This window comes from Sardina pilchardus, chromosome 24, assembly GCF_963854185.1.
Source record: "Sardina pilchardus chromosome 24, fSarPil1.1, whole genome shotgun sequence".
NCBI classification, from domain to species: Eukaryota; Metazoa; Chordata; class Actinopteri; order Clupeiformes; family Clupeidae; genus Sardina; species Sardina pilchardus.
Window position 1 is genome coordinate 8,440,558 of NC_085017.1, and position 25,260 is coordinate 8,465,817.

The 25,260-nt window shown below is 39.6% G+C and overlaps 1 protein-coding gene across 1 annotated transcript in view; it reads right to left on the bottom strand.

Moving 5' to 3' along the window:
* Window positions 1-1,996: 1,996 nt before the first annotated feature.
* Window positions 1,997-25,260, bottom strand: part of slco2b1 (solute carrier organic anion transporter family, member 2B1) — a 29,376-nt gene continuing 6,112 nt past the window's right edge. Inside the window, exons 3-15 of the mRNA XM_062529022.1 lie at window positions 24,866-25,003; window positions 24,143-24,305; window positions 23,660-23,884; window positions 22,801-22,899; window positions 18,721-18,851; window positions 18,170-18,275; window positions 15,962-16,126; window positions 15,231-15,420; window positions 13,086-13,236; window positions 11,273-11,442; window positions 10,568-10,632; window positions 9,143-9,263; window positions 1,997-6,004 (exon numbers count right to left, since the gene is read on the bottom strand). Coding sequence (XP_062385006.1) covers window positions 5,860-6,004; window positions 9,143-9,263; window positions 10,568-10,632; window positions 11,273-11,442; window positions 13,086-13,236; window positions 15,231-15,420; window positions 15,962-16,126; window positions 18,170-18,275; window positions 18,721-18,851; window positions 22,801-22,899; window positions 23,660-23,884; window positions 24,143-24,305; window positions 24,866-25,003 — 1,869 coding nt within the window. The 3' untranslated portion in view covers window positions 1,997-5,859. The remainder of the gene's footprint in view (window positions 6,005-9,142; window positions 9,264-10,567; window positions 10,633-11,272; window positions 11,443-13,085; window positions 13,237-15,230; window positions 15,421-15,961; window positions 16,127-18,169; window positions 18,276-18,720; window positions 18,852-22,800; window positions 22,900-23,659; window positions 23,885-24,142; window positions 24,306-24,865; window positions 25,004-25,260) is intronic.

A 25,260-nucleotide genomic window follows, 5' to 3' on the forward strand; every position in this document is an offset into this window, starting at 1 on the left:
AACAACCAAAATATCCTTTTTCTTGACAAATGGCTTAAGCATTTTTATTATTTTATTTTTTGCAAGTTATTGCACTGTCAATATCTTGGACAACAGATGCAACAGTGAGCCTTTTTGTTTTTGTCTTAACCAAAAGTTAAGTGTACGCCTAGGCCTGGGGTGATCAGAGCAATGGACTGCACCCACATTCCACTCGTTTCCCATGGCACCGTGCGCAAATCCAGCCTTTACAAATCAATGTGTAAGGCTATGTACACAAGTATTTGGTCTGCCTAAACATAACAAATACACTAGGCAAAATGCATCTGTGCAGTGCAGCCTACACGATTAGTGTCACAACTGACTTTAATGCCTTTGAAACATACTTTAATGTGTCAGCTTGTGAAGCAGACGTTTTGCAATAATATAAGTAATAACATTCTTTTTGTAATACCATTTCTAATATTAGCCTACTGCTCTAAACTGTCAGATGGTTTGTGATAGCAACATGTGTATTCACAATGTTGTAGTGAGAGGGCCCGGCAGTGTGCATGATGCACGCATTTTCAACAGCCACCTCAAGGATCAATTTGAAGAGGGGCTTTACCGTGGAGTCCTTCTTGGAGATCGGGCCTACCCTATCCTCAGCAGCGATACCTCATCACACCTGTTCGGTCAGCAGTCCGTGCAGAGGCCCGGGCCAATGAAAGCCACAGGAGGACTCGTTGCTACACTGAGTGAACATTTGGCATGCTGAAGAGTTGCTTTGCTTGCCTAATCCTTTGGTCTACGGACCACACCACAAAGGGCAAGCAACATAATAGTCGCCTATGCAGTCCTCCACAATATGGCAATGAGCCCCGTGCATTCATTTATTTACAAATAGTCTGCTCTTGTCGATTTTTAGTAGACATTTGCCTATTTACTGTAAGCAACTCCTATCCTGTAGCCTTTATTGTACTGTATCTGTTGTAATATGTAGTAGAGATTAATATTAGCCAACAGTGTGTGTGTGTGTGTCTTGGTTATGATGGAGCGTAGACTGTCTCCTATCTACAGTAGCTATCCCATGGTTTAGTCTCTCACTAGACTAACACACACAAAATGTGCCCTCTAGTGGATGATTTGAATTTCCTTCAAGACATAAGAATTGAGATCAAGGTAAAATGCAGATTAAACCACAAGTATAGGACAGAACAATGGAGGCTAAGTCGTCACGTGACATCTTGCATTACCGGCGAGTTTAAAACCATGTTAAACTGCTGTAAGCAACAGAGCAATTGCCCCAGTGTGTTCGGGTGACGTGAATGACTAACAGAAAATGAAATGCGAACATATATGGGCGCAGTGATATCATACCACACCTGAAAATAGCTCCTGTAGGTAACAACCAACTAGTAGTGCTTCTTCTACATCTCCCTGAGATTTTCAGTAAAGATAGGGCCACACAACTACCTTATTGCCCATGGGACTGGACCATCAATCTACTGCAAGTGTCACTACTGCCGTGTCCCAGAGTCTACCTTAAGTTCAGCTAAATATGAAATGTTGGGTGCCAGTAAATAGAAAACAAGGGTATCTATGTGTTTGTGCCAGTTATTACAATTCATAACTTAGTTATTTATAGTAAATTTCAGGTTATTTACCCAAGCCATAATGTGCTTCATGTATGTCACACTAAATGGGTTTCATGTTGTGAACAACTTCACAGTATATTCCAAAGACCGAGTATGTTATTTCACAAACAAAGCAGCTTATTGCATATATGTATTATTAATAGTACATATTATATAACATATTAACATAAACAACAATAATATAAAGTAAAAATGTCTGAAAATATATGAGTACATCAGAAAAAGCCCAAAAAGCCCCCAGATTAAAGGGACGTTACAAAAAACTAGCAGGTAGCACATGTAATTATGTATCCTTAGAGTTCTGGAAGATGTATGCAGATGCAATAAACTTTTGGCAAACTATTTGTTTTTTAATGGGGAATACAAAAAAAATGAATGAATGAATCCAAGAATTTTAATTCCTTGTAAATCAAGTACCAAAACATTCATCATGTAATACATAAAATGACCTAATAAAAATGTCTACAATATATTTAGCAATATTCCATGACTTGGTACTCCTTTCTACAATTTTCCAGACATTTCATGACTCGTGAGTACTTTGTTTGAATGTTAAGACATGACTACTATGAACTATACCTTTGTAATTTTCACATCAACACACATATTTTGCAAACCTATTAACAGGGTTACATTTAAACTTGATGTACAGTAGGTTGAATACAGAAGAGTAAAGGTGGTATATTATGACAGTAAATGACAGTATAGTATGACATCTTAATAAAGCATTTCATCTCAACTTGCTTTGTGAACCCTCTAATATACACCCTAACTGCATTTTAGATTAGCCTTGAGACTGAAAGTTTAAGAAACTCCGGGTTTATAAAACTTTCAATTTCAGGAGAGTATAATTATTGCAAAGGTTTTTTAAAGGTCTCAAAGGCTGTGAAACATGTCCAAATGTTAGCTTGATACACTATGATATTGCTTTCTAAAATACAAATACATAAATTCAACAGATACAAGGTGTTTTTTTAAGCTGCCACTTCAACATTCCTGGACCTTGAGTGTTGCTGTTGTAACAGTTTGGATTATGCTGGGCTGTTTTGTCGATTCAACATAAGACATTAACATATCTTATGAGCTGCAAACACTAGTGCAGCATAGTGAAAAAGGTTTTCTAAAAGGTCTCCTCAGACCATTTTAAAAGCAAATCAATGTTCACTCCTTAATCTCGGAAGAGTCAGTCTTTTTCTAGCCGTACTTTTATGACAATATCAAACGTGTTTGATACTATTACAGGTATTTTGGCTCTTTTGGTCTTGGCTCATAGAATTAGTGATGTGGACATTGGACAACATAAAAAAACAATAGTGTGCTCTTTCAAGCACCAAACAGTAAGGCACAAAGTGGTTACAGCTGCCTATATGATTATGTGCTGTTTTGGTATCACTCTGACACACATTTTCACAGGTATACGCACAAACACATGCATACATACAAACACACAGAGCGTCACAAACATGAATTCAGATGCAAATACATATACTCATACATGCACAGGTATACTCACAGACATACATACAGCACTGCAAAAGCTGCTTATCTAATAAAATCTAACCAAGTGCTATTAATCAAGATCGAGGCAAGGGTGGGGGCAGCCGTGGCCTACTGGTTAGGGCTTCGAGCTTGTAACCGGAGGGTTGCCGGTTTGATCCCTGACCAGTCCACAGCTGAAGTGCCCTTGAGCAAGGCACGAGCGCTGCTGTTGGACAAAGTATATATACTTATACTGTACCATATAGATAAAAAAATCTGCATTGTTTTCAGTATAAAGAGACTCACCTACATGTAGTGCTTTCTCTTAAAATCATTTGACTTTATATAAGAAGAGTTTGACTTGTTTTAAGACGTCTCCTCCTGAAAACGAGCAAATTTGTCTGTCCTTGCGTTAAGTAAATTTGTCCTAAAAATAAGCAAATTTGTCTGCCTGTGTGAGTTGAGTCGCTACACTAAAGACGATACCAAGTGCTGGCACACATGCTGGCACACTTTATAAAAATTTAGGCCCATCACATAGCAGTGTGCAACATGACCGTCTTATACTATAAATGCAGAAGTACACTTACGGTTATAAGCAATACAGACGTGCATTCTGGTGTCACCACACTGAAAAAACGAATACAATCTAACCAAGTGCTATTATATCAAGATATAAAAAACGAGTTGGTATTGTTTTCAGTATAAAGAGAATTACTGAGTGTTTTCTTGTGAAATCATTTGACGAAATAAAATGTAAAAAGAAATCATTTAAGAAAAGTTTGACTTAAAGGTTGGGTACGGAATTCGCAAAACGGACGGCAGAGTTTGAACATATACAACCTCAAGTCCCGCCCTCCATGCACGAGCGACAATTCAAATGCGCAGCGCGAGAGCGAGCCAGGCTTAATGAAATGCCAGCCTGGCGTCTACAGCACTATGAGCTCTAGTCTCCATACAATCACTCATATCAACTTCCCCAATTACATTCTTTATTCACCTCCAAAGGGTTGTAGTACATATGGTTCAGTAGCCATAGGTGTGTATATTTGAACAGAATCTGGTTTGTTCTTACGAGGGCGATTATCTCCTGAAATATCCGAGTTTAGTGCTGGCCCGTTGGTTCGCCTATTCCACTGTAGCTCCAAGCTGTTAAGTTTCGATTTCATGTTTACAACACTCTTCGTGTCACGGTAAAATGTAATTTTTGCTACATAGCTTATTTATTGCGTGGGTGATTGAGTTTCCGTGGGTATCCGCTGCCTTAGTTTGTATAGAAATGAAGTGACACATACAACAAGAGGGGAACATGGACGTGCAGCAGCAGGCAGTTGGTTTCGTTTCAGCACTGACTCGCGGTCACCAGCTTTCGAAAGGGTCGCGCGCGGTGGGGAGGAGGAAGAGGAGTAAGACGTTAGATTGACGAACGAGCTGTGAAATGATGGTATGGGGTGAGGAATACTATTGGCTGGAGTTTTTCGAGCCCTGCCTGTTCCGCAGATGATTGACGTGTTTAATTTCCATTTCAGTGCTTCCAACTTAGTGGCTATAAGTGGGTTAGGAATAGGATTTCAAGTGATTTTGCAAAAATGGCCAACAAAGCTAATTCCATACCCTACCTTTAAGCAAATGTGTCTTGATAAGACTCCTTAAAATAAGCTAAAGACTTCGATTAAGTCAATTGATCTTTTGAGAGAGCGCTATAAGTCTTGTCATACTAAAAGGAATAGCAAATAGATTTGAATATAAGATTAATACCACTTGGTTAGATTTCATTTTTTTTTGCCGTGCAAGGAATACTGTCTGTTGTCTGTTGGTGCATAGTTGTCTGTGAAATATTGCACACAAGTTTGCGTCCTTGTAGAAAATATGAGGATGAATGTGGCTTTACGTTCACAGTTTGTGAAATGTATATGTACATAAACAAGAATTTTAGTTACAACAATCATTGAACAGCCAAGAGGAGAGCATGCAAGACTTGTGGTTTACAAGGAGTTGCAGCAGTAGGGGATTGAGAGAAATTGAGAGCTCTGTGATGTGGAAACAATAGTGTTTCAGCTGGGACTTCAATTTACAGTAGCTGTAGTAACACATACATGCTTAATTAAATATTTTAGGTCAAAGGCCAAATCTCACATTTTCAACCAGGGCATGAACTATGTCAAAGGTAACTCACCTACGTTAGGGATACTGTGTTATATATATTTTTTTACATTCCCTGGGTAATTAGGCGGTAATTTCTGTAGACATGCTGACCATGTTGGCTGATACTACCTGATACTTTGGTCCCAGGACAAAAACAATTGTACCTCACTCTTCAGACCGTGAGTTTAGCTTGGGTAAAAGGCCCATAAACTACTGAGAATCAGTGTCTACTCAGACTATTTTAAAAGCAAATCAATGTTCACTCTAGCCTGGGTGTTCCCATGCTGCCTTGCACACGATTTCAACCATGCTGCTAAGGCAGTCTGGAAACTACCGCCCTAATTTTTGCTTGAGATAGGGGACCAATCACAGAACAGGCGGGGAAGCAAGACGATGATGAGCTATGACAGACACATTTGATGAGCTATCACAGACACATTTGATAGACATCCGTGGCGCCCAATGAACGGATCTGGGCATTTTTTCAAATACGAGAAAATGAGCGTTTGGTTGCCAGACCCCGTCTCATTTGAGAATTGGTAGGCGCTAGCCAGGCTATGTTCACTCTTTAATCTGGGAAGTTATGAAGAATGTTGAACTTCACATAATAGCTGATAGCTTAGATACGTGGATCTTCCTTCTCCATTAGACTTTTTTGTTGATCAATGTGTTGCTGCTTTGGTGCAGTTTTGTTTTGGAAAACAAAAGAGAGGAAGAAGCAGACCAAACCCCCAATTACAAAGATCGTTTGGAGCCCTAAGAATCTGAAACAGAATACAAAAGGTGTAAATTAAACATAATAAGGCACACAAATCTGATATCAATATAAAAAAAAATAGCTGGTATTGTTTTTAGCATATAGAGACTTTCCTGTAAAAATGTTTTGACCTAATTCAAAGAGAAACTAGGCAGTTTGGGCAATTTCTTTTTTCACTCGCAGGTTCTCTGCAAAGCTCCCCCTACAGCTTTAGCGCATATGTATTTTACAACACTCCTCAATCGGTCAGTCTGCTGTTTCGTCTTTCCCTGTCTTTCCCCGTTCCTCTGACGGTTTACTTGCGTTCTGCTTCTTTTTGCTGACTCTGCCATGACGAATGTCTGAGAAACTCCATCATTCCCTTCTAGCTGGTGGCTGGCGTGTGTGCGTAGTGCAGTAAAGGAATTTGTTACATGACAAACATGATCGCGAGGCTGTGACCCAAGCAGCAAAACACGTTATTTGAACCAAAACAAACGTTTTATTTAGGTTGTATTTTGGTTTCAAATAAAACAAACGTGCATAGTATGTTCTTTAAATGTGTTTTCTGGCACCAGTACAAATAACCATGTTAAAAACGTCCATTGCACGTTGTAACCTGGTGCCAAAAGACAAGTGCAATATCCAACGCACCTAGCACTGATTCCAACGTCAACAGAAGATGCAAATTTGGTTTCAATTTACACCAACTATTACCAACTAAAAAACAACGTAAATTACACGTTCAAAAGGGGTGTAAATAAAAACGTTTTATAACAAACGTATCTGACACTTACTTTCAACAATGAATGAAGGTGCTGGTTAACACCAAATACTAACGAGGGGGAAAACGTGTGGAAAACGTGTCAGACACGTCTGAAAATATAAGCTGATATCTGATAACTTCAATTACATTTCGTGTAAGGCTATTGACATTTGCTTCCCAGCATGCATTGTAATTCAGTTGCTTAGTTTATTGGCTATATTATTAGTTTGAAACAACGTGGTTGGGACATTTTAGCTTAGGCTAGCCTACTCAGTTGATGTTGTTATCTCCGGATAAGACCACTGATGTAATTACTTATTAGGAAAAAAATACACCGTAAACATGAAAGTATTATACCTAAACCGGTTTAAATATCCAGCTGACAGTTAGTAATATTATCCGAACGTGGTCGTTGAACTTCAAGACGTATGGAACGGTAAGTTAGCACAACGTAATAATTCAATTCTAATGTCGAATCTGCTATCATGAAGACGTGCGGTTGGTTGTTTCTCTCCCATGGTTACCAAGGTTACAACATCGTGAAATAGACAGTCAACAGCAAAGATTCTAGAGTGGACAAGTGGCATTGTGGTGTTGAACGCAAACAGATATGCATGTTTATTGAATGTTTTTTTCACAACCATTGTGTTTAACACCCTTTTTCAACGTGCCCAAAACGTACATGGACACTTAATATGAACTATTCTGGAACGTGTTAAAAGCGTAATCGGGAACCTACACATTTACCAAAAATGAACGTAATTCTGAACCAATTCTGAACGTGTCTGAAACCAACTGAGCACTGGAAAAAAACGTGTACAACACGTATGTTTGCTGCTTGGGGATGTTGTTTCTCAGTGGCCCAAAGGTGCAAGGGATAGCCTACAGCCATCCTTCAACCCGAAAAGAGACACATAACCATTCAAATGACTCCTAAGCTGTTCAGTTGATGGAAATTAAGCTGTATAAAAAACTGCATAGTTCCCCTTTAAGTAGAATTTTATGGAGTAAAACTTGTTCCACTTCAACCGGAATCTGAATTGGATTTGGAAAGTAGCCTGTCTGACGCTGAGTGGTCAAGAAATTGTGGTGATTGGAATGTTGCTTTTCTCAAACACAATGGCCCTCATTTATGAAACATGCGTACGACCTAAAACAGGCGAAGGCCTACGACAGGCGTACGCTTATTTCCACGCAAAGCATGGCATTTATCAATTTGAACGTGATCTGTGGCCACGCTCGAATCTCACGTCTAGTCTCAACTCGTGTAGGCTACGCAAGTTTTTCAGGCGGCATAGCACCGTGCAGCAGTAAATCGGCGGTGGATTAGAAAGTTGAAGAGTTGGATACATGGAATATCTCGGATATAACACTCTTCCTGCACATGTGTAGTCTATTTGCTGTTATGTTGACACATTTGATGGCTTAGGATAGCAATATAGGAGATGATTACTTTCTCTTTCTCTTTCTCCAAGCGCAACATTAATAAATTATATATTTGTAAATCATTTCAATGGTATGGTTTTGTAACAAATATAAGCCTATTTATAGTATGATGCGTTCTCTTTGAGAAAATAAAGTCTGTTGCGCTTAAATCACTAGTTTCCCGCCTTCCTTGATGACACTTCTAGCTGTCAAAATGAACAAGGTTCAGCTGGACGTTACTATGGCTCGAGATCACAAATGTTTCTCTTTGGACGTATAATGCTCCATCATGTCGTAAATTCTAGGGGCAAGGCCATTAAAACGAGCATATATATAGAGGCGTGATATTTAAATCACACTTGTTTCCAGCCGCCACATTTATCAACATACATTTATTCTTACGCTGGAATTGGAGTGATACAAAAGTTTCATGAATCACACGTGAGCCCCATCGTAAGATGATTTCTGGGCTCAGATCTATGCTGGTTTCTACGCTCGGTTGATAAATGAGGGCCAATGTGAGAGTTTGAAACTACATGACCTTTTATCAATCCAGTTGCAGCAGGTCAAGATTCCAACCACAAATTATGAACTGTGATAAACTCCCCTATTTGTGATTGTTTTTAGAGATTTTAGAAGTTTTAAACCGATGCTACAGATTTTGTGGCTGGTGCTACACATCTTTCAACCTCTGAAGCACCAGTGCTACGTGCAAAAAAGTTAATGTACCACCCTGCTTACACTCAAAATGTATTTATCCTGAAGTTTATGAGTGAAATTGTTTCCAGATTCTACTGTGATGGATAGGTAGCTACCGGCTGCCAAAGTTCATGTGCAAGAACTAAAAATGTCAAACTAGCAACCGAACATTATGATTCCAAACAGTTAATCAGGTGTCCCACTGCAGCCCTTGTTGGATATCAATAACAAATGGATAGCTGTGTTGGCATGTGGACAGGACAGAAAGAAGCTTACCTCAGTCTGAACTTATCCAGATCGTAGTACTGGCATGCCATGCGTTTCCCACACTTTCCCCCCCACCGAATACAAGTTGTGTCTATGGCCTTTCCATACAGGACAGGTGATGGTAAAAATGCTGTAAGGAGACACAGTGTTGTTATTTTACTGTAACTGTCAAGGCAGTCTCTACATCTCTCTCTCTCTCTCTCTCTCTCTCTCTCTCTCTCTCTCTCTCTCTCTCTCTCTCTCTCTCTCTCTCTCTCTCTCTCTCTCTCTCTCTCTCTCTCTCTCTCTCTCTCTCTCTCTTCTCATGTCTCTGCCTGTCTGCCCTTTTCTATCTATCACTCACATAGGGAAGATCTGATGGTGATGGTGTAAAACAAAGATTTGAAGGTATTCAATGCAGTTTTGACTTCATTGAATTCACATTGGGAAGATTTAATTATTATTAAGTAAAACAACGATTTTAAGGTATCCAATGCAGTTTTGAGTATCTTGCCAACTCTAGGGCTCCCTCTAGAGTTGCAGAATATTCAGATTTGACCTTGTCATTGCAAATACTTCTCACAGTTTGAGCACTTCCCCCTGGACATGGTACGCTTGCATTTGTTTTGGAGCACAATGACTAGCAACAGTCAAAGACACAATCTCCAAAGAACTATATTGACATGGGCCCATATTCACAAAGTTATTCACAAAGCCTCTCAGACCTACTCTTAGTAAGGAAAAAGGACAACACCTAAGATAAGATAAGAGCACCGTTGCTATGGTTGACGTCATTACTCATGCACAAGCTTGACTGAAGTGACCACCTTGATTGACTTATGACTATAACGCGAGAATGAGGGCAAAAACCTCCCCTACGATGACGAGCAACAGGTGATGAGTCTTGGCTGGGGAGAATACGTGCGCTATAAGTACTGTCTATGAAGGATTGAGGATGATGAATAAAGCCTAAACGAATAAAGAGTAGGCCTAAGACTAAGCAAATAGCCTGGTATCATAATGAAATACACTACGGATTGAAGCAATATCTATGCAGCATGTTTCAAATGAATCTGTGCAATAAAGTATATTCACAAAGATAGTTTTCATTTAATTTGATTTACAATGATACGTTACATTTAGTTTACATGCAATGATGGTTTTGGTTGTTGGTGGTGTTATTGCATCCCTTACAATGCACAATTATTCCCTCACAATTGGGAGCTCCTACCACATGTTCATTTCAAAACATTGCAGCGTGATTGTTTGAGAATAGGTCTTATTACGTCTTCTAGACTGGCATTTTTGACAGTAATGGTAACAGCGTTATTAAAATGGGAAGAGTAATGAGGTAGATTACAGATTCAGTTATGCACTCTACTAAGTGCCATAGAAGTTTTTGTATATTTCCAGATACAGGGTTTGTGTTTGCAGTAATGCAATAATTTGACTCACCCAGAACACGGAAGAGCATGAACTGGATTCCTAGGGCAAACGATTTGTCCTCAGGGGTGACAGTCCTGAAACGTGAACAATAAACAGTCAAGTCAAGTCAAATCAAGTCAGTTTATTTATATGGCACTTTTTCCACAACAGGGTGGACCCAACGTGCTAAAAATGATTAAATAAATAATACAACCCCAAAACAGAAAAAGTTAGGACGTTTTAAAATGGGAATAAAAACAGAATGTAATAATCTACAAATTTCTTAAACTCATACTTAGTTGCAAAAAAGACACAGACTGTGGAAAACTCCCTGCTGGACTAATGAGCCTACGTCACTCCTTGGACTCATGCATTTGCGCATATGCACAACTTTGCCATCTCCCTTTGTAGTTCGCTGCCAACATGAGTACAGCTGCACCCAGTGTTTCACGTGAGTAATATAAGTTTCTGTTTTGTTGACGTGTGTGTTATTGAGAACACAATACAGTACACACCCATACAATTATACACACACATACTATTGCAAGCAACAAGCACTTTATTCACCTGCTGGACTTCGGATATCAATAAATCTGTTAAACAAAACCAAAGGTTGCAGCGACTCTCTTAGCGGAGTTCATAGCCATTCTGGGTAGCGTCAGTGAATAATGCACACATGGACTTCACAAGTGGTCCTTCAAGCCGGGTTGCCCCTGGCCGGATTGTTGGCCTTACCTCAATATCATCATGAAGGATGGCGTTTGAGAGAGGGAGGCAATGCAGCATGTGAGAGAGGCCATCACCATAAAGGGCAGGAGGAGATGGGTACAGTTGCTGCCACAGTCACCTGGAACTGCATAGCTTGGAATGCTTTGCTGGCCAATACATCCACAGTCTGTGTAGTTCTGTGTAGTTTAATATAAGCATTAGACGTTTTTTACTGGTCTTACTGTATGTCAAGTCAAGCTTATTTATACAGTATAGCGCATTTCAAACACAGAGGTCAGTCAATGTGCTTTACATAAACAAAACAAAACAGTAATAGATAAAAACATAGATGGACAAAGAGTAATTAAAAAGAGATAATAAAGCATAAATCAAGGTGAAATCATAAAAATAAAACATAAATCAAGGTGAAATCATTTAAAAATAAATATTAACAAGAAAACATAAAAGACGAATGGAATAATTAAAAGATAGATACAGAACTCAGTTAGCAGAAAGCATCTGAGCTGAGCAGGTTTTACAAACAGGTTTTCCTCCTGAGACCTGATAGGACGATAAGGTATGTAGGCCTAATGCTGAAGCATGTCTGATAGGTATTTAGGTCCTGTTCCATTTACTGATTTATGAACAAGCAGTAGCCTAGTGCTTTAAAGTCTATTCCATGACTTACTGGAAGCCAGTGCAGAGATTTAAGAATTGGAGTAATGTGATCAGTTCTTTTTGTTTTTGTGAGAACCCTAGCTGCTGCATTAGGATCACCTGAAACTGTTTGTGAGTCTTTTTAGGAAGGCCAGTGAAAAGTCCATTGCAGTAATCACCCCTGCTAGAGATAAATGCATGAATGAGTTTTTCTAAATCATGTCTGACATCATGTTAGTGACGATGGAGAATATTTTGATGAAATTCCAAGGGTTATCATGGGTAAAATTCTTTACATTTTCTGAGATGAGACACTTTTTTGCTTTTTCGGAAGGTCATACATCGGTTCTGACAGCCCTGTCAGACATCTTGACTTTTTAAATGACAACGAGACGACAGCGGACGACAGCCGCGGGAAAAGTTGACAGGTTTTGTTTGGGATTGCCATGGCAACGGCGATCTCTACCAATCAATGGCTCTGATTTCACCAGTTTTACACGTTAGGATGATGGATAGTGCAGTACTCTCTCGTTAAATCGCAAATACATATATTTTTTTTCTCAAAACAAGGTTGATGCCCCGTTAACTTTTGGCATCAGTATGAGCAGGTACAATCGCTTAGTTACGCCGTACGGGTTTTAGGTCTACCATGGACGGTTATGATGTTATGGCTTATTCTATTGGATTCTTACATACGGAGTCGGCTGTGGGCGGGACTGTCAAGCTCTATTGAAACTCTAGATGCGCATCTCATCCATCGGTGATTGGCTGGAACAGTTTGTTATGTTTTTTATGGTCCAAGCTGGACCAGGTTATTTTTGGACATTTTTGGAGCCTGTGCTGTCCACAGAGACTGTATGTGACAAAAAAATGTTTTAGCTTGGTGAAAGCTAACATTGCTTAGAGCTCCTTTAATGTAGCCTACTAATTGACAAATTGCACCAGTGGTTACCTCCTTTGATAATCAAAAGTGAACTGAGATGTATTGGCGTCAGCAGGGCTTGGGGTCAGACCTAATCATTGGTAGAGTAGACTTTAACTTAAACTTTAACCCACCATTTATGCCTTTCTGAAAATATCAATATAATATAAATAGTTTAAACACTGCTAACTGCTATTTCCTAACTTAACTTGCCTGGGAAATGACCCGTGTGCGCTGAAAGGAAAGAAAGTATATACTTACTATCACATTATTGGTTGTGCCATTAAATACTGCTGTTTTGCAGCCTGCATGGCATGGAGACCTAAATTCCACACCATCCGATCCACAGACTGGATTAAAGGCGTCGTCTGAGCAAGAGCAGGGTCCACTGCAGTCACTGAAGTTATTTTCTCTGTAAAAATGACATAAGGCAGTAGATAGCTAATTTTAGTGATAAACATACTGTACCTAGCCTGGTAAACCAAACCCTTTCACAAATAGAAGAGTCTGGTCACTTACAATTGGGAAAAGCGGTACGAAATATGACAGCGACTCAGTCCTGCACATTCTCTCCTCAAAAATAAATTGCGCATGTCAATATGTTTCCATATCCTACTCCATCCTCTACTGCAACTTTTATGCATGTAAATGAGTGTCTGCGTGTATGCGCCTGCTTTTGTGTATCTGTGCTTCTCTGTTTGTGAATTTTCGCTTGTCAGTGTGTGTGGTGGGGGTAATGGTGTGCGTGTGTGTGTGTGTGTGTGTGTGTGTGTGTGTGTGTGTGTGTGTGTGTGTGTGTGTGTGTGTGTGTGTGTGTGTGTTGGCCCCTCAAGGTCTAGTTCTTCATTTTATGGAGTCAGATTAATCGTGATTTCTCGTAATATTACCAGGACCAGTCTGTATATTGTTAAATACACACTTAAACCCGCAATTCTCATCCTTGAGGAACGTTCTGTGCTGTCTTATCTCAAGACTCCAGATGCAAGGTTTAAAAAGGTTATTTTCAAGTTTCATAATTAAGCAAGCAAGGGGCGCATAAGAGCAGGTCACGGTCTGTGTCTTTAATTTCACTGTTTTGGGACTTGCATTTCCTTCCTGTGTCACTTCCTAGTTTTCAAGTTCCATGTGTTTCCTTGTCACATCCTGTTTCTTAGCTCCAGTGAATTGTGTCATTACTCCCGCCTGTCTCTTTATGTTAGAACTGCCAAAACTGCCTACTAATGAATTTAAATGTAAACAAAAACATAAGCAAACACAATTTACAGCACCTTACTGACTGGATATTTAAGAAATCGTGCTCATTTCAAATACTTATATCACTGACAACAGCAGTGCGCCCAGGATATTGTCATTCAAAAAAGTGAAGTTGCAGCCCTCAACTGATGTTAATGTTTACATTGTTGCGTTTTGGCCTGATGCGCCACCCTCCACCTATCTACTAATCACAAAGTCAGTCGTGTTTCAGCATCCAGGTTGCCAGCTCTGCTCTAGTTACCACAGATGTGTTGTACACCGCTCTACAGTATTTTGAAAGTGACCAGTTTTGGCCAAAATCCTCTGATTATTTTGTTTATACAATTTTGCAGGAGTGTCAACAAATGTGGCATGTGTGTTTTTGTTAAAACTATACTTCTATATAACCATTTTTTTCCCTTTTCAATAAATTGTCTTCCCTTGGATTCTCCCTAATGGTTTAGTTGTGAAACAAAGATGATACATCATGCCTCTTCTTACTCAATACATGGATGTCACTGTATTAGCCTTGAAGGTATATTTTATAATCTTAGATTAAACAATGATTTTAGTGTCACTTTTCCCTTTTCTGTACAATCTACAATACTGAATACAGCAAATTGCTACCTAGTCAGACAAGTTGTGGGATCAGTACCCATCTGCCCAGCATTATGCCCTTGAGAAATAGACTGGGTGAACCCTGCCTGACAGTCGGACAATTTGGATTTTGCCTGGCAGCTCAAGCTGGAAACATGCACATCCGTCTCCTCTGTTCCCTGCCAGAACCTTTGGCTCCAATCACAAACTATAGCTTATCCAAAAGATGCACCGGATCGTTGGTGTGATTGGTTGAAGGAATATCCAAGTGTATGGAGTCATGGTTTGAACGATGCCAATAGAGCTTGACAGTCTCGCCCCTCCTCTGAGAGAGCACACCTCTCTTGCAGTAGAAATAAAACGCATACTAATGTTCAGTCTTAAAAGATTGAGCTTAGTATGATAGCCAGACTACTTGAGACAGGGCACTTAACCCCAAGTTGCTCCGAGGACAATGATCCTTGTAATGTAAAAAAGCAACAATGACAAAGAAAAAAAACCTGTAAATACCATAAAGATACCATTTGAAATGTAATTATGATTTTGATTTTATGCCAATATCATTGATATACTTACTTGGATATATTTAGTCCAGCAACTGATTGGGTGGAACAGCCAAGGAAAAGTAGGGGCACAGCAAAAAATATGCAAACAAGGATAGCAACTGTGCACATCAAGGCCGATCCTCTTACAGAAAGACCAAGTCTGCGCATAATTATCCCTCCAGTCATTATGCCCAGAGTAGCTGAGGGAATAATCACACCTCCTGAAACAGAAGATGCTTAGCATTACAACTGAGAGAGAGAAAAGAAAGATTGGAGAAGAAAGGAAGTATAAAGTCTAAAGTTGTGTTCATAAGTTTATGAACCCACGCTAAAGTTGACTGAAAAAGGAATAAAAAAAGAATCATGTTTTGGAAATTGATCTTAATGTTTTAATCCAACCCTTCTGGACACAGGTTCTATCTGGCTCTCTATTAAGAATGGGATGTCACTTACGTTCATGTGTGAGTCAAGGCATGACCAATACTTTTGGCAATAACAATAACCAACAAGGTCCAACAAATCCCTCAGTCATAAATTAGAAACATTTCTCAGTTTCAACATTTTATATGTTGCCTATATCCTATCTTCAATTAAATATGTGTTCATGTGATTCCTCACATTCCATTTTTATTTACATTTCACACAATGTCAAAACTTTTTTGGAAACAAGGTGGTTAATGTAAATGCAAATACTGTATACACTGACTAATTTTTATGTGCAAAGATGCATACAAATACACTCTTTTGCTATTTTGGACTTACCAATCATTATGTTGGAGAAGGAGGCTGTTAAAGTGAACTGCTTTTCAATGAACTTAGGCATAAAAGTAGCCAGGCCAGCCAACATAGCAGCAAGGTTGATTTGACCGAAAACCACAAGAAAGTAGGTGGGGTTTCTCAGTGTTCTCATCATAGTATAGGGGAAACCTAAAGAATCCAGAATAAAGAATATTGAAGACATTTGTGTTGAATTGCAGAGTTAAAATATAACTAGCTAATGTCAACAGACATGCCATGACATTATCAGCAACAGCAACATTAGCACAGAGAAAAGCTTGTGTGAAAGGTAAATATTTTTAACAGATGCTTTCATACAAATTGACTTGAAGAGACTCACAACATCCAGATACCAAACCCAGGTCAAAGACTTGGATGTCATAAAGAATTTTGTAGATAGAGTTGGGGAGAAGCCACAACATTTACACTTCTAACATAAACTATTATTATTATTTACTTACTATTATTTTGCTTGACGTCACCCACAAGAATAAAGTGGAGTGTGGCACAACATGTTGCATGGACAGGTGGATCTGCACCGTGTCAATCATCTCATTTTGCAATTAGCCTGTGCCTCACTGTCTCTCTGTCACATGGCCAACTTACTGATTAGGTTGGTATATTTAAACTCTGCTCTGTGTCTGTGAAACTCTGTTCCTAATGCTGCGTTCGAGTGCAATGGGACGTCGGACGTGGGACGTGGGACGTGGGACGTGGGATGCGGGACGTGGGACTTGTCCTACCTGAAGCCTACTAGCTCCTACTTTAAAGCGTTCCAGGTAATTGAAGTGGAATGTTAACAGAAAGCATGGACGCACTGGGTAACACTGGTTGACACATAGCGGTCTTCTAACTAAAACATCTTCACCAACTGTTCTGGAGCTGTAAAAGCGCTGCCTATCGCTATGTAGGGTAACTAGGTATACTTTTACCCATATATTTTCTTTCTAATAGGTAATAATGACAACATTTCACGCCATAATATGAAAAAAAAAAGTTGTGTTAAAATTGCAGTTTCTAAAACAACCCTACACATAGAGAAGTAACGTTTATAGCCTATTCGTTGAAGTTTTATCTCTCTCTCACGATGTGTGACTCCATGGACGCTGCCATTAAAGAGAAACTATGCAGGATTGGCGATTTCATCTCTGGTTTCGGTTTCGCTTTTCGTTTTCGCTCGTTTTATGCTTGCATATTTCTCTGCAGAGCTTCCCCTACAGCTTTAGCATGTACGTATATTTAGACATATAGGCTATATATATATAAATAAATTGCAAGCATGGTTCTTTTTGTTCCTTACGAACAGGAGCGATCGCCTCCTGCACTAACTGCAAGGTTGCAATAGCGGATATATAGGGACACTGGGGGCGGGAGGAAATATTACTGTTTTCGATCAAACTGGTCAGTCAAGCAAAACAACGATTTCTAAGCGATTTTATGACTATGAAAAAGTTGCATAGGGTCTCTTTAATCTCTGATTTAATTTGATGAGGTTGGGGTAGGTCGAGCTCCCCCGACTTCGCCGGTAGGAGGTTCCACTTCGACAGGCATTCCAGTGCACTTTTCTTATTTGGAGGTAGAATAAGTCCTACGTCCCATTGCACTGGTACGCAACATAAGCCCAAGCCCAAGCCTTGTTACCCTGCTGTGATCTTTCCTTTGGACTGTGTATGGACAGTTCGAAGGTATCAGTTCTCTGTGCCCCTGACCCTGGCTTGCATTCTCCTGGACAGTGATATTGGATTCCCTGCTTTTGGATATTTGACTTCACAATTTTTCCCTTTTTGTTAAAACATTTTCCTGTTTGGATCTTCTGAGTGTTGAATGTTTGATTACTGATCTGCAATGAATTTCAGTTAACTTATCACTGCTTTTCGGTTTTCAACTACTCAGTAGTCTAGTGGTTAGAGCTTCAGACTTGCGCTACAGTGACCTTGGGTCGAGACCTGAGTGACATACTCAAAGACGATAAAGCTGAATCCAATCTAAAAAGATTTGGCCTTTTATTCACTTTTTTTTTTAACACAGTTATATATTTTGCAACAGGAACTGGGAGTAAGAAACGGTTAAATTACATTGCAGCAAGCTTGATAGAACCTGTAGGTTGTGTTTACAGTTACAGCATCTTTATGGTCACAGTGTACTTGCAACCAGTGCAGTGAATTATTTTTTCTTACAACAGCCAAAACTTACTTTTAATGAACTGCATGAGGGTGAGTTCCTGCATCTGGTCAGGTTTTGGTTTTTCAACGTTGATTGGTTTCTCCAGTTTGGGGTTGTGTTTAGTCGTTGTGGTTTCCTGTTAAGTCAAAATAGAGTATTGCTACGAAGTTGTAGTTGTAAGTTAGTTGTAAAATCAGTAAAAGTCGTTCCAGGCCAACTCATCATTAGAAACTAAAGGTGATGTACTGTAACTGTCATGACAATTCAGGTGATTTGTTAGCCTGGATGTCAGCCGAACTACATGTAGCCCTGCCCACAACATTTGAGGTCGGGAATATCGGTCTGGAATTGTTCCGTTGAGGAGCGACTGTGCCCGAATCAGAATTCATGTACACGAAAACAATTAATCACTGAAAACAATTGTTTCTGAAAACCCTGGCCAAAGTGGAGATGTGAGAGAAAACTCTGTTGCATGGTCTATCTGACATATGGGGAATTTGATGACAATTTCATTGCACACTGACATATGCAAGTCACTTTGGATAAAAGTGTCTGCTAAAGGAATAAATGTCTTTAGCTACCTGTTTTGGCATTGTCCTTGGGAAGAAAAGGTAAGGCATGGAGCTGAGAAAGAGGAATGAAGCAGCCACTAGGAATCCCAACCACCAGGCGCCGATCCATCTTGGGTCACCTCTATCTATTCTGATTTCATCTGCATAGAGAAAATAATTTCACAATGATGATGGTATACTTTGAACTAATGTCATGAGTGAAGACCAACAATTAAACACTGACAAACAGCTTTCTGTTCACAGATTAAACCTAGATCTTGACAAAAAGCTTTTTCATCGTCACATCCGAGCGCACCCCTCCTTAAATGTATTCTTTTAGCTCTCCTTAGCCTTTGTTGTCTCTGTGTCTAAAGCCTACCTTACATTGCCAGACTTTGCAAAGATTTGGAAAAGATTTTTGAAAAACTACAGTCTCAGACCCTCTCACATCTAAAGACAATTCATTGAGGTTTTAGTCACAGTCTAGTCACAGGCCAGTCTCAGATTAGGATTTTGCAAAGACTGTGGGTCACTATTTACAAGACTGCTGCTAGATTCCTTCAAATTATTTCCATCGTGCAATAGGCTACACGTCATCATTCACAGGAAATCACATGATAGCCTACTCATATCAAAGTAATTTTTTCGCGTTTCTGCAGCATTGTTTGATGTGTGACATCACTAACAGATATAGAGCTGTTCTGTCACCTAGAACAACCGACTAATAAATTATAAGAAATGAAATAACAAATAATCATAAAGGCTACAGCTGTCGCCTATTTTGCCCCTTCCTGTTTCATGTTCGCGCAAGGTTACTATTGGTTTTTAATGTTCACGTCACTATTTGCATGAGCCACGACTGAAAAGACTTCCGATAATATCAAACATGTTTGATATTGTCGTAACGGCAAAACTAGAAAAAGACTGCCTCCGACGGACTTAAAACCGCTAAGATTGGCACCTTACACTAAACGATTTAGATGACAGGAGCGCGCTGCGATTTCAGTACAACTCCCAAGATTTCCGCCCGATTTTGGAAATTTAGTCGCCGACTGTTAAAACAGACCAAAATCGTGCAATGTAAGCCAGCCTTTAGGCGTATTCATTCCAGGAAGATCCGTTAGTTCACTTGCTTTGGTCCGGACCATTTTTTTTTTTCTTAGTGCGGTTTGCTCTCACACTGTGATTAATTGCAACCGGACCAGAATTTATAAACAAAAGCACATGTGCTAAGGTCGTTCAACCATTGGCCGGTAAACGTGTAGGCGGGGTAAAGAATAGCCTAAGGAAGCCAAAAGGCGAGTTCAAGATGGCTGCGCAGCACAAAAACTGCGCAGCACAAGATGCACGTGGTTAAAAATCTGTCCACGATGGTCTAGATGGGTGTGTTTTCGACTCGGCAGTCGGTATCACATGGCCTCAACTTATCACGGGAGCAAGGCGTGGCAAGGCGGCTGCTCAGCAGCAGCACAGCTGCCCTTTAGGTACTGCGGAGCGCTGCGGAGCCTAGACCCTGCCTTCATGACGTCAGGTCTTTGCCCTAATTGGCTTTTACATCCCTGACGTATGTGCAGGTGTTTAGATGCCTCTTCATATCCATAAGGGTCCATGCGGGTCCGTGCCTCATGTTTCGTCACATGGTCAAGTCTAGACTACGGGAAGTATAGAGTGTACAACTTCATAGCAGCGTTTGTATCCCCTCCCCTGCTGTCACCGGCAGCTCTCGTTGCTGCAATAGGTCATTTGGAGTTGAACTTGAACGCGCCTATTGTCAAAGTAGGCCCATGTAAATACTATGGAAACTTTGCGTAGCCTACTGTAGCCTACTCGTTATTATCCTAGCAATATAGTTTATACAGTTACAGCTTTGCAGAAGTGCTCGAGCGTCAAGACCGTTTGATGCAACATGAGTTTAACAGTATTATGCTCGTAAGACGTGCAGCAAAACAGCTGAGAAGGAGCTCTCTCGTGTGTGTCCAACATGCTACACTAACAGCAGGCCTACGGAAGACGGAACAGGTAGGAGATGTAAAATCAAATTATTGTTGCCAAAAAAGTGTTGGCCTACGGCAGCATAGCCTACAGCTGTTGTGTGTCACTGATCCATCCTACATTTCCCATAATGCGCGAAAACTACGGGAGCTCGTCAAATCCAAAAAGGTAGATTTCTGCAACTGGGTCGGATCGAGGTCGGCCTGCTTTCACACCATAAAGGAACCGCACCAGGGTTCGATAGGAACCGCTCCGAGACCACCTCCTCAGCTGGGTCTCGGTCCGCTTATTTGGTCCGCACCAGCGTTCGAGTGATTGTACACCAGTCAAAAAGGTCCGAACCAAGCAAGAAACGAACTTGAGTTCGTTTTAATCGAACTAAACAAGGCAGGTGTGAATACGCCTGTGTTATTGGTGTCTCTGGCCCAGGGATGGTCTGGGATTTTCAAGAAAGGCCCTGGACTTTCTTCCAAGTAGACCCACTACCCTACGCAGTACATGCGCACTCACACCCTTGCTCTCTCACATACTTTGTCAGTCAAGGCAGCACATTCAAAAATAGGTGGTCACATTTTACAAACTAGAAAAGCACTCAGAGAGCGCAGACCTCCGCCTCCTGGATCCAGACGGTGATACGAATCACTCCCAAATCTAATCGTTTCTTTCTTGGGTCATTTCAGACGTTCCCTGAAAATTTCATCAAAATCCATCCATAACTTTTTGAGATATCTTGCGAACAAACAGACAAACAAACAAACAGACAGACAAACAAACAAACCCTGATGAAAACATAACCTCCTTGGCGGAGGTATAAAGCTAATTATTGATTTGGTGCTGCTGGAGAATTTGGGGCAATGACATACAAATACTCTTGGGCCTCCCAAAGAGGTTCAGGGGCATATGCTCCCATGCGACAACAATTGTCAAAAATAACCCCCTATATGATGACTTCTGCATGGTGAATTTTGTGGAAACAAATTGATACAATGTATCAATACTGTATATTACATGCATTGATAGCATACTAAAATACAGCCATACAAATCTACACAGGTTGTTATATTCAACTCATTTGAAGCAAGTATATTGGGAGTTTAATCTCATCACATGAGGTCAACCAGTTACCAGTTGCCACCACCTGTAAAGCCATTCCTGTTTTGGGTGTTGTCTCATAGTTGGCCCTCTAGTAGCCTACAGCTCTAGTAAATCTCGTTGACATCAAAGCAGGTGAACCTGATTCACAACCACATCTGTTACATAACTGGCCAGATCAATATCCCACAAGTGTGACTGACTTAATGCTATGAAGTGTTCCCTTTTTGAGCAGTGTATATCATCCTTATTTTAGGCAAACTCTATACCACAACCAAGCAAAATAACGTGACTGCACCATGGTAGCAACTTAAGCCTACCTTACATTGACAGACTTTGCAAAGATTTGGAATTTAGCCTAGGCTACTAGTAAGATTTAGCCTACTAGTCATTTTTTCATGTTTCTGCAGCATTGTTTCATGTGTGACATCCCTAACAGATAGCCTATAGAGCTGTTCTGTCACCTCTAATAATTAGACTAATAATTTATAAGAAATGAAATAACAAATAATCATATAGGCTACAGCTGTCGCCTATTTTGCCCCTTCCTATTTGGTGTTCGAGCGAGGTCACTATTGTTTTTTAATGTTCAAGTCACTATTTGCATAAGCCACGACTGAAAAGACTTCCAATAATATCGAACATGTTTGATATTGTCGTAACGGCAAAACTAGAAAAAGACTGACTCCGACGCTAAGATTGGCACCTTACACTAAAAGATTTAGTTGACGGGAGCGCGCGACGCGATTCCAGTACGACTCCCATGATTTTGGAAATTTAGTCGCCGACTGTTAAAACAGACCAAAATCATACAATGTAAGCCAGCCTTTATGGACTTCCTGCCCATGGGCACTTACTCTCTTGGAATTGGAAAGGGGATTTTCTCTCTTCTATCAGCATGTTTTCTATAATTTTCTATAGTTTTTCCATAGTTGTTAGTAGGCTACATGTTACTATAAGAAATCAACTAATAGCATTATCTTACTAAAACATATACTTACTATTATTTCTATAGTGCAGACTTACCTTGAGAAAGCTTGTCAATATCCACATTGAAACGTAGCAAGAATGCACTCAAAATGTACCCGAAAGCGGGGCCAATCACAGTCACAGCGAAAAGGATGCCTAAAAACAAGGGAGCAAATAACACTGATGTTAACTAATCCATGCCTAAACTCTATATTTATGTAAGTGCAGGCATGCAAACTGGTCAGGGGTGAAAAAGGTGAGACTCTTCTCCTACATTGTTAAGATATTATAAGATCTGTCTTTATGGAAATCTTTACATTTTGCTAGCTCTCCCTGTGACCAGGAGCGTTAACTTCCTCTTAACCCCTGATGGTAGACACCAGGACCTTTTGACCGCTCTTGAACTATAGTGACAAACCAACTTCTGCAAATGCAGCTCTGAATTCCCTTCATGAGCGAACCATATTATATATGAGCATAGGTAATAAGGACTCTCGCCCTCTCCTTATCACCTATCTATCTAAATGTGCTATACAAATTAAATTGATTTGATTTGACAAGCAACACCCTAGCAACCATCTCAATTACCCTATCAACACCCTAGCAACCACAATATCACCCAAACAAGTGTCATAGCAACCATCATCACAACCACTGTATTGATCATAGCAACCACCATATCTACTGTACCCTTGCAACGGCCTAGTAACCACTACCATAATGTCAACGTAGCAACCACCATAGCATCCAACATGATTAACATAGCAGTAACCCTAGCAACATTCTACTTTTTCCGTGCACTGGTAATTCCTTATTTAATTACATCTTTGTATTTGTCATTCTGAATGAACATATTAAACAAATATAACACAATGTAACAGTACATTTAACAAAGTGAATAAATTGGCACTCTTACCAAGGTAAAAAGGTGAGTTTCTCTTACTGGCAAAATCATCTATATATGAAATCCCAAAGGGTTGAATTGGAACACCACCAATTCCCAAGAGTAACTGGCCCAGAAGTAGTATGGGAAAAACTTCTTCATAGACAATTGTGTCTTGTTGGCTGCAGTTCTGACCTTGCCAGTCAGAATTGAAAAGGTCCTTCGTTTGGCACATTTCAGAGCTGTTGTTTTTTGTGCCTATACAAATAGAATTAGTATTCAGTCAAGTCAAGTTTATTTAGCGCATTTCATACACAGAGGTCATTCAATGTGCTTTACTGAAACAAAAAACAAACAGTAATAGCAGATAAAAGCATAGATGAACAAAGAGTAATACTGCTAATAATAATAATTAAAAAATCATCATTTTTTTTTATAGCATAAATCAAGGTAACGGCAGGATATTGTGCAGAATTGTTTGTTGATATAAAATATAGCACTTTGTGTACCACTCACTGTTCATGAATCCAGAGTATTTGTATGGACCACTAAGAAAGTGAGGTAGTGCAATGACAAAAACACCTGCACTTGCTACCATTGCCCCAATACCAATGAAACGAGGTCTGTGCACACGGCTGCCGAAGAAACTCACAAACACAATGAGAACTGTGTTCCCCACCTAGAAAAAAAACAGAGGACTACACATTAGACCTTAATTTTACAAAGTATTGTCTATAATTAAATGGTGTGGTTCCTAAATTTTGCTGAAATGTTTGGTGACTAAACCTGGTAGGTCTTTTATTCTGTATCTGCTGCAGCTGGTCAACTGGTAGTGCCCAGAGTAAAATCCAAACAGTGTAAACTGGCATGTAGCAATTATATTGCAGAACCATTATTAATTTAACTAAATATAACTATTTAAAAAAACTCAATAATAATAGTTATATCTCCCCCTTGTAGTTTCCAAGAGCTATTATTCCAGACTACATTACAAGCCAACGAATAAACACATATATCTTATCTTAATGTTGGCTACTACGTTAATACTGTACATGTATTACACATACATTTATGAAATAAGATGCAAGCAAATTATAAAATAACACATTAGCTTAATTATTTTCACCTTTGGCAAATAATCTGTTTTTTGAATAATTGTCTTACATTTGGGACACGTTTAAGAAAACTACTCGGTAGATTCATGTTATGTACAGTATAAGGATCATCAAAAATGCTTACCTCATTAAAAGCGGCAAAAAGTCCTGATTTCTGACTAGTAAAACCATATCTTCTTTCAATTGTTGATATTGAGGCTTTTAGATATCCAGAGACCAGAAGCTGAGATAGTTGTAGTATTCCGTGACAAAGTACAAACAACTGTAAAATAATCACAACACACAAGCTTGTCAAAACAAAGATTAAATTGCCACAAAAGTTTTGCATTTGTTATCAGTAAATTACATGTACATATAGAACACATTTGACACTCTTATATAACCTAGAATTTTCTTTTATTGTTTTTACAAAGCGCCATCCAACACAGAGGTGATTGTTTTTAAAAAAGTCAACAGTGGCAGTATTTTCTCAGGAGAGTATACTCCTTTGGAGTGAGCAGGAAGATTCTCAAAAAAAAA